The 10,479-nt window shown below is 43.3% G+C and overlaps 1 protein-coding gene across 5 annotated transcripts in view; it reads left to right on the top strand.

Moving 5' to 3' along the window:
- Positions 1 to 9,457: 9,457 nt before the first annotated feature.
- The window catches only part of ALKBH8 (alkB homolog 8, tRNA methyltransferase), a 44,699-nt gene continuing 43,677 nt past the window's right edge, over positions 9,458 to 10,479 (top strand). For 2 of the 5 annotated variants that reach the window (XM_082278106.1, XM_082278105.1), the window contains exons 1-2: positions 9,458 to 9,534; positions 10,235 to 10,420. In XM_082278106.1, coding sequence (XP_082134232.1) covers positions 10,235 to 10,420 — 186 coding nt within the window. In that variant the 5' untranslated portion in view covers positions 9,458 to 9,534. Of the gene's footprint in view, positions 9,535 to 10,234; positions 10,421 to 10,479 lie in introns of those variants that run through there. The other 3 variants (XM_082278109.1, XM_082278107.1, XM_082278108.1) reach the window with 2 other exon arrangements.

Genomic DNA, 10,479 nt, shown 5'->3' with positions numbered 1-10,479 from the left:
TAATCGACTGTCACATTCAAGAAGTATGGTGAAAACACTAGGGTCGTTGTGTTAAACATTTAATGACTAGGAAACGCTGTTCCTGTCTTAAGGCAAAGCAGACTGGTATTTAATTCTCCTCCTAGCTAGAGCTATGTAGTCTCTCTTCCACTTGCCATCAGCATGCCCAATGCACCTGGCTGGCAGGTGCTGTGCCCTGCAGAGCTGATTGAATGGCAGGGATGGAGGAGGTCCCAGCAGCCACTATGGCTGTGTGGTCCATCAGCAAATGAGGTCCGACACTCAATGGAACAACTCAACAGTCGCTATCAGACTACAGCTTTACCACCTCATCTCTTATTTACATCATGCTTTGCACATTGAAGTAATCTTCCAAGCTTAATTCCATGCATCAATGCAACTAGAAAAGTAGTTCTTTTTCCTGTCTCCTGCATTATGGCAGTATTTCTAATTACTATATCACAAAAATGTCCAGCCCTTAGGAACACATCAGATCCTTGCCCTTAGGACCTGTGCCTGTCAGAAACTTCTCCGGCACTAGGCCAGAGGAGCTGCTGCAGGTCTGTAGATGTCTGAACAAAATAAACTCTAAATTGGGGGACTTCTCAGGGGCTTCAGGAGCAGAGTTCAGTTACGCTTCCCAAAATAAATCTAGGAACAGAGATTTGTAAGACAATTCATTCATAATTATGCAAGATGAATCATGAGCATGAAAAGCCAGATTCTTGCTACAGAAGTAGCCTTACTTTCCCACAGGACATGTTCTGGTTCACAAATACTGAGGAATCCAAAATGTAAGATGGAAAACCTTATTGATTTATTCCCTTACTGTTATGGCAAACTTAGGGGATCAGACCAACATGTTTGGAGCTTCCAGATGGCCTCCTGCCCATTCTCTGGAATCATGCAGCGGTACATAGCTGTACTGTAGTCATGCAGTGCCATTTCAGACTTTTTTTGAGACCCCTGTTGTCAAATTTCAGTTTGATGTACCCATTCACTCAATAGGTTACTATGACTCCTATGTTCAGCATCATTGTTTCGTGGAAATTTGAGGCAAACCAGCATTTTATAAAAAGCTCTTTTGTTTATAAGCAGTTAGAGAATTTTTTATTATGCGTTCCTTTTAGCAGAATAATTATTTTTAATTTATGGCAAATGAAAGAAACTGCGCATGACAGCAGAAATATAGCCTGTACTTAGAAATGGCAGTGAAACCATATAAGAAAAAAATAGATGTAGGACCCCACTAGTTGAGCAATGTCACACTTTTCCAGCAATAGCTCATACAGCCCGCTGTGCTTAATAAAAACCAGCAAGGTCACCTGCCTGATTAATTTAGCATTGGAAAGAAGGTGACAGAAGCAGCAGAAAAAACAGATAGCAACATACCTCGCTCAGATATTGGTGAAAAATCAAAAGCTCAAGTCCTTATTATTTTGGATAGAAGCTCTTGCTGTTACAGAAATTACTGATAAAGACGAAATTGATAACAAGGACACGTGCTGTGTCCTTGTGAAGAAACTAACTATTTTGACACCACCCAGCACTTTTCTCAGACAATCTGCTACCCAAGCATTATTAAATGCACCATAAGGAGTTATATTTTAGTTAATATTTTTATAGTATTATTTTGTTTCCTTTTTAACAAGTACCATTTTTCATTTCGTGACAATACAGAGGTGGCAGAAATACTTCAGCTACACTTGTATTCTTTGACTTAAAATAGACAAGAGAAAGAATGTGTTTTACCTAACAATCCTAGTACTGCTGGAATAATCTTAAAAGCTGTAGTAAGAAAAGATAAGGAAGGAATAGGAAAAGCCTCCCTATTTCCATAAGGAACTTTATTACCTCAGTTTTCAAAATCTGTAATTCAGATTATCAGTCCCTCTAGTTTTCACTCAGCAGAAGTTAGGCTACCGTCTCCATAAATGACAAGCTTCTCAGGCTGTTCTCACATTTCCTCAACTGCCCCTTTTGAAGGGATTCTTGTCAGGTGGCAATTCTTTGTGCCTGGCTTAGGACAAGCATCAAATACAGATTGTCCTGCAATGGTGAATTATATGGCTTTCATATACACCGATATTATAGCAACTAGGGCAGTGGGCACACAGGCTTCATGATAATTTTTTAAACCAATCTCCTAGTTACTTCGTTCATTTCCAGTCCCACACTTCGCCTCACTTGTATTCCTTTGACAGAAGATGCCATAAAGTTTAACACGGGAGACACTAACAGAAGCATGTAGATGATGGTAACGTGAGAGATGAAGTGTGTCAGGCTTACTCACAGAGCCTTTAGAGAGATGACAGCTGAGGGAAGCAGCCAGTATGCTCATTTAGTTTACCCATTTCTTGAAGCAAAGAATTTTGCCAGAAAAGACTTCATCTGCATATGAGTTAAGACCATTTAATAATATTTTAATTTAAATCATTCTGATTGACATTTCTACATAGAAAGAGTAAAATAAAGTGATGTAGGCATGAATTTCAAATATTATATGCTAGCAACACCTGCTTTTTTCTCTTAATAAAAGTGAACAAACTTGAATATGCTGAAACTGTACCCTAATAATCACCAAAACGTGTACCAACCATATTATGCCTGTGTGAAAAGAAAAATTTGCACTTATAGGAGAAAAATTTTAAATCTATTTCAAACAAGGAAAAAAAAAGGTGATGTGATTTTTTTTTATCTATTCTTTTCATTCATCGTCTACCATTAATTACAGCCATACTCTGAATGGATGTGCTACACTTCATTCACAGATTAAAATGTGTTTCACCAACAATGCTTCATGAAGATTCACAACCCATGGTGATTTGGGTAAATATTTATGTAAATGTCATACAGATCAGCAAACTGACTCACAGACAAGTGGTGTTTGTAAAAAAAAATCACTAAGTTTGGATGCATCTTTTTTTTTTTTTTGCCTATTCAGTTTAAAAGCTTACAGCTCCTGTTTTCCAGATATGACAAGTGTGCACATAGATCCAGAGAAATAAGGAAAACTAGATTACAAGAGCAGCAAATGGGATGACCCAAGCATCTGACCATGTTTTTGTTCAGAAAATTTTAACTTATGGTCACACAGCTATTCTTCTTACAAAGACAGTAAACCTATTGCATAAGCAACAGCTAATGAGTTGTCCTAAGATGATGCCTGAAAGGAGATGAAAGAATGAGCCCCAGTCTAAGGAATACATTGCAATATTCTCTCCAGTCAGTGGGGGCACCAAGGATCTCACTTATGATGGAAATGAAATATTTAGTTCTCTTCTGTAAACAGTACTATGTCTTTAAAAATTAACTTCATAGATTGTGTTCAAACTGCAAGCACTGCATCCCTAAAAATGTATTGATTGCTCAAGTAGACAAAATCAGAGCCTAATATTCCATGATTGTTCTTATGATACATTTATGCCCTGAAGTTACAACTGTGAGAAACAATGGTTTCCAAAGATATGCAGGAAAGCAGACTGCCTGCCCAGTGTAGATATCAGGGAGGATCCCTGTGCAAGGTCGCACTGCTTCCTGAATGCCTATCAAATCTTAATTGCTTGTGACAGAACTAAGTTTTGCCAGGTTACTGTAAGATTTTGACTGTAGGGCCAGAAGAGTATAACACAGTTCAAACAGTATTTTAAAAAAATTCTATTTCCTATTTTTTTTAATGTAAAACAGGCATAAAGATCAGGAAGAGAATGTAAAGTACATTCAGACTTTGAAGGGATGACAATTTTCAGTCTTTGTGTCAGAGAAAACAGAAACATTTAGTGAGAATCTTTCTAACAACATTGCTTTCAAGGCTAAACTAGACCGTGTGTTGATAGGTTTAGTGATTTAGAGGGAAATAAATATTTTGTATAGTTCTTCCAGTACTTCATCTTACTTTTCTGACACCCCAGAAAGTGTACTAGACTGGCAAAAGATCTTACCTAAACTTTGCCTGAACTGCAAAGAAAGAGTCACATGGGCAGTGAGAGCAACAATTCCTGTTCAGCAGAGAATTATCATCTTTCTTCAAAGCCTGCATGGCTTTGGAAAGATTTAAAGCCCTAAGTTGCCAAGATTGTTAATGCCCAAAGAAAATTAAAACTGAGGACAAAACAATTTCATGCAATGTACGGTTTTCTTAGTATTGCTGCATGTGGGACTTTGAAGGCTGAGGACCATTCACTGAGAGGTTTTATTTGGGCAGAAAAAGCTGGCAGGAGCTTCACTGGAAATTTCTGAATTAAGTTCATGGATATTATGCTTTCCAGTAGTTTTGCCCAGGGATTTTACATCTCTTGGGTTCTTCCTCAATCAAATCAAGAAATTACCTGTGTCCACATGTTGGAGGGACCTCTCAAGAGCTGATTCTTTGCACTGGTATAATGCAGTAATTTCAGACTTGTAGTATGCACACCATAATTACAGTAATTTCTGTCTTATGCCTGAAAGTTCACACAAATTTTCCGAAGATTCACCAGAAAAGGATCAAAGTTTTTCTGTTTATTGGGGCTCACAGATTGCGCTCCCAGTTCTAGTGCAATATTAATGGTCACCCAGCAGTGTAGGCAGGCCTTTGCAGTGTGTCTGACAACACAAGTTAAAGCTGTTCCCTGTCTCTAATAAAGTCTTGAACTTCATTAGTGCAATCTCATGGCATAGCACAAGCGCTCAGTGTAGCTAACCCCTGTTCAATCCGAAACATTCACCGTCCTGTTTGGTTCTCTAGATGACAAGATCTGTAGCTGTCCCAGTACAGAACTGGAATGTCCCTGCTCTGAAAAAGCTGTGTCATCATGCTAAAGAAACTTGCTCCACAAGAGGATCACACCTGGTAACAGTGGAAGTGAACCTGCCAAGAATCATGCATTCGTGCCAGAAACACAGTGTTGCCAAATCTTACAATTTTACCATGAGATTTATGCTGTTTAGTGTATTTCTTAAAGTTCCAGTACACTGAGTCTTGAGATTTCAGGAAAACGGCAGCTTTTATTAAAGGAAAGGGGGAAAAAAAGTACTCCAAAATCTTATGTTTGTGAAAAAAAGCTTGAAAAAGTTTGGAGGTATGAACAGAATGTAGCCTAAAGCTTAGAAATCAGAAAGCATACTGATATTACTTGACATTTTAAGTCTCTTGAGAATAGAAGCATTTTGATCACTAGCATTGGAAAATCCCACTGATTTTAACAGGACCCAGACTTCTCATGTCTCTTTCAGTCTTATGCAATTGCTAAAAAATTTCTAAAAGATGTTTTTTTCTGACTTTCTTTTTTAGAAAGAAATATGAAATCTAGCATTGAACAGCACAAACACAGAATAAAAATGACATGCGGCACAGAGCCAGCCTTGCCTTCTTCCTGAAAAATATAAGCCCTTGGCATTGCAGAGGTTTGTTATGGAGAGTTTTATTATCACAAGCAGCAGCAGCAGCACATTTTGAATTTAGGTCAACACATATTTGTCCAAGCGCTGAACTATTACATGAATGCTATCCTAAAACAATTCATCTTGTGTCTCATCCCTTATTACAGTACTTCTCTACAGGACTAGTCATGGGTGATTTTGAGCTGGATTTTGTGCTAAGAGGTTTCTTCTTATTTCTGTAACAAACTGCTATCCTGAAATATATCCTATTTGTCATGATTCTTAAACTGCAGTTTCTTACACCAAGAGATTTGATATAGAAAATCCTATCTTCTTGCAATTCCCTTTTAATTGGGCTTGAAAATAATGGAAATCCAGTGTGATCACATTAGGCTAAAGCATGGCTTGGCTTGCTTTGCTATAAAAGGGAGTAAGATTGTCTTTGCACCTACAGACCAGTAACCTCTTGTTTGTTGAAGGAAATAGATGTGTTTACTTGTTATTGTATGAAGTTAATTCCCAGGGACTGATTAATGCCTTGATTCTCCCTGGGAATGTGGCAAAGATAAAATAGCTAACAGCATAGCAAATAGTGTAATTTGCTCCTCAGAAAAGTCAGTAGGATTTTATTTTTCACCTATGACTAAATAGGAGCATGATATTCTGCTTTAGAACATGTTTCCTCATTATCAGTTTAAAAAAAATAGAGCCAGAGCCAAGATTTTCTGATATGAACCTTTTTTTTCTTAAGAAAACTATTATGACTTAATATCAAACTAGAATACTTGCTGAAGTTTAAAACCAAAATATTATAATTACAAAAAAGGGATTTTTAAAAAGAAATATTGAGTTTTCTGCTAAAGCACTTTAAATGAGAGATTATAATAACATCAAAGGTAAATGTATTTGAATCCCCACTTCTGTGGACTCTGTTGTGGGTTAGTCAGTCATAATGTTATTAATGGAGATGTATTTTTACTTGTGGTCAATAAGCACTGTGGTATCTGTAGGAGGAGTCTGTACCCATCTTATCTACCACAGGAGGAGAATGCACAGGGCTTCTGGGCTTGAATCATGAAGGGCATAACAGTTCTGGTTTGAAATAATCTTGTATTAAACCCCTAACCAGCCTTTAACTGGTTATTCCTTTTAAATGGTGGAAATTTCCTATGCAAGAATGTTGTTTATAGAATCAAAACCTTGATGCATTATCAGAGGAAATGTTATTGCAGTATGCATGGCAAATTCTTGACCAATGCTAATCATACAGAGATACTTAACCCCCTCCTCCCCCCAGTGAGTTTGTTCTCCCCCAGAGAACACACATGGACACGCACATAGAAGGGAGAGTCCATAGAATCTGGAATGTGGGCACTTATGAGAAACAACCTTTGGGCAGGTATTTTCCACTTGTCAGAGCAAATTGGTAATGAATTACAAACTGGTACCATCAGGATCATCCTTTCAGTACCTGTCAGGGTTGGATGGTTTCCAGGGCTGAGAGCCTTGGAGAATATTTTAATAGAGATGGCAGCTGTTGATGTGGCCTGGTTGTTCTTTCCCCACTCATTCTGGCTCACAAGATGACCAGATGAAGATAAGGCTTAGTGTTTACAAAGGTTAACAAGCTCTGTACTTTACTCTTACTAGGTAGGTAGTTAATAGTCACACTTTACATATAAGAAAACTTAGGCAGAAGATGGCTGCTATCACAACATTTTGCTACCCACTGTGTGGGTCGAGGAAAGAGAGTGATGTAATGGCACAGACTGTGGTGGCGCAAAAGAAGTGGAACCACCCTTCTGAGCAAATACTTCCTACCTCCCAAATACTACAGGCTGGTGGATATGCCCTGTCAGCCTCACATGCTTAATGCACTTGTACCTGCTGCACATGGAACAGCTGTGTCCCTAGCACTGGACATGGAATACACTCCAAGGGAAAGAGAAAAGATTTTTTGTTGTTGTTTTTCATTTGGTTGGAATTTTTATTGTTTGTTTGCTTGTTTGTTTTTGTTTTCTTCTGGGTAAGCACAGCCATGGGTAGATTCCTCCAGAGTGTGCATCTGGGAAAAACTTGAGGAGCTGGCTTCTGTCTACAGGCTCATCAGTCACCTGACACACCACCCGCCTGGGAATCCCACGCATCATTGATGCTGAGAAAGGTTACATACCCACAGGAGGCTGAGGGAGGAAAAATAAAAACCAGCTTGGTACTTAAATAGAGAGAGAGAGAGAAAAAAAAAAAAAAAGGGTTAGTATTTTGGTAATAAGATGCAGTGAGAAGTAGAATATTTGTCAGTTAAACAAAAAGTAGGTAATCCCAAATTCCAGCATTTTGGATAAAGAAAGGGGAAAGGTTATGTCTAGGGGCATAGTATAAAGCTTGGTTTGCCTGTGAAGAAGAAAAACGAAGTGAAGGCTTACACACTGTATCCCTAATTTAAGGGACCGCTTTCTCCGCAGGGAGTCAGTGAGGTGTGGAGATGCTTCCCTTCAGCAAGGCAGGTCTCTCACTAGTGTGGGCTCACTTCACAGCCTTAGTGAGGTTGCTGGCCAGGTCAAGAGTGGTGCAGTGGAATATTTATGTACAACCAGAGGCTCAGTCTTCACATGACCTTGCCTGGACTGGCATGGTTTTATCTTCCTCCATCTCTAGCAACGTGCCAAAGGTAACGTGATCAGTGCTGGCTGTAATGGTGGCTTGTCCAGGGGATGGTCTCTTCTGGTTAGCACCGAGGCCTGGGAGAAGCCATGATGCTGTCTTTAATCCATCCTGGCCTGGTGGAAGCTGTCTTTAATGTGCAGTGTGGATGTGGCTTCCCCCACCTGGTTTTGGATCCTCTGCGCTAGAGGAGGTTCCAATGAAGGAGTGGAGGGAGGTGTGGGACTGAGGGATGGTGCCCCACTGCATGTGGGGGTTAAAGCATTGCACTTGTTCTGTGTGAAGTCAGAGGGACACTCCATGGATGGAGAGAAGGATGACAAGGAGCTGGCTCCACTTGGAGAAAAGGTGGCACAGGGAGGGCCTGCTGGCAAGTGGAGTTGGGAAGCATGGAGTGAGCAGGAACAGGAGGTGGCACCGTGACAGTAAGTGTGTGCCCATGGAAAGTAGTTGTAGGGGGTTGCTCACTCCCTTCCTCTTGCCACACTGACTGCCCTGCATCCACCCAGCATGGATGTCCCTCTCCCCAGGACACGGCCGCATACCGTGGGAGAACCCTGGCCTGGTCACTGGGAAATCTTGACACACAGCACTGGCTGCTGCCAGCAAATCAGAGAGTCAGTTAGGTTGGAAAAGACCTTTGGAGATTATCAAGTCCAGCCTTTGACCCAGCATCACCATGTCAGATAGGCCATGGCATTAAGCGCCACGTCCAGTCTTTTCCTAAGTATCTCCAGGGACAGTGACTCTACCACCTCCCTGGGCAGTCTATTCCAAGATCTAATCACCCTTTCCAAGAAGAAATTACTCCTAATGTCCAACCTGAACCTCCTGCAGCTTAAGCCTATGCCACTTGTTACCTGGAAGAACAGGTCAACCCCCACCTGCCTACAGCCCCCTTTCAGGCAGTTTTAGAGAGTGTCCCCCCCTGAGCCTCCTTTTCTCCAGGCTGAACACCCCCAGCTCCCTCAGCTGCTCCTCACAGGACTTGTGCTCCAGACCCTTCCCCAGCTCCGGTGCCCTTCTCTGGACACGCTCCAGCCCCTCAATGTCTTTCTGGCAGCGAGGGGCCCAGAACTGAACACAGGATTGGAGGTGTGGCCTCAGCAGTGCCGAGTACAGGGGGACGGTCACTGCCCTGGTCCTGCTGGCCACACCACTGCTGATCCAGGCCAGGATGCCATTGGCCTTCTTGCCCACCTGGGCACAGCTGGATCATGTTCAGCTGCTGTTGACCAGCACCCCCAGGTCCTTCCCAGCCACTCTTCCCCCAGCCTGTGGCGCTGCCTGGGGTTGCTGAGACGCAAGTGCAGAACCCGGGGCTTCGTCTTGCTGAACCTCAAAGCTTGGCTTCCTTGATCTGTGACAAAGCGACACAACGTCAATTTCCTCGTCAATTTCCCCCGCAGGCCAGCGCTCCGCGGGCAGCGGGGCAGGGCGGTGCCATGCCGGCGCGGCGGGGGCGGCGCTGGTGCCGGGTGCCCGCCCCGACATGGCCGCCTCCTGCAGGTAACGCGCCCGCCGGGCCGGGGCTGCAGTGCCTGGGCCTCGCCCGGCTCCTGCTCGGGACCGGGAGCCGCGGGGGCGGCGGGAGCGGAGGTGGCCTGTGCCGCTGGCTCCCCTGCCCGCCGTGCCGCCCTGTGCGGGGAGCAGAGCCTGCGGCGGCCTGGCCGCGGCTCCGGCTCTGTCCCTGTCAGGACGAGGTGGTGTAAGGGGGAGAAGGCCAAGTCAGTCCCTACGTCTGCCTCACAGCTTTTACAGCCTCCCCCGTGTTTACTCAGGGCAAAGCGGAACGGACCCTGCCGTAAGGGTGGTGAGGCCCTGGCACAAGTTACACAGGGAGGTTGTGGATACCGCAATCCTGGCAGTGTTCAAGGCCTTGAGAAACCTGGTCTAGTAGGACGCGCCGCTGCCCATGGCACGGGGTTTGGGAGTGGTTATCTTTAAGGTCTATTCAAACTCGTAAAATTCTGTGATTCTAAGGCACATTCCTATTATCGTTGCTGTTTGTAGCGACTGCCCAGAGCCCGCGGGTTTGCGGGGGTGTCGGTGGGAGGTTCGGTGCTGGCTGTCCCTGGCAGAGGTGGGACAGGATAGCCGCGGGGACGTGCTGGTGCCTGGATGTGCTTGCGCCTTCAGGCGCATTTGGGCAGTGCTGGAGCTCTTAAATCTCACCTTCGGGCCTCCTGAATGTATTTTTTTTTCGCAGATGTCTATGTGTATACAGCGTCCTTATACGTTTGTGGTGGCGTGTCTGCCGCACAAAACCAAGCCAAAACTGAGTAACAAAGAGCCAAACTTATCCCTGATCGTGGCGCTCCCTCTGCCGACAGCCGCCGCTCAGCTCTGCCTGGCCACCAGGTACTTTGGTTTTCAGAAGCGGCTTTTACGGCAGGTAAGTTTCCTGCATTGCTTTAAAGCTTTACATTAACCTTTGTAGTAACTTCAGGCCAT

The sequence above is a fragment of the Coloeus monedula genome (genome assembly GCF_965178545.1).
Source record: "Coloeus monedula genome assembly, chromosome: 3".
Lineage (NCBI taxonomy): Eukaryota > Metazoa > Chordata > Aves > Passeriformes > Corvidae > Coloeus > Coloeus monedula.
The sequence above is the reverse complement of the archived record's forward strand: the minus strand, read 5'-3'. Positions and strand labels throughout refer to the sequence as shown.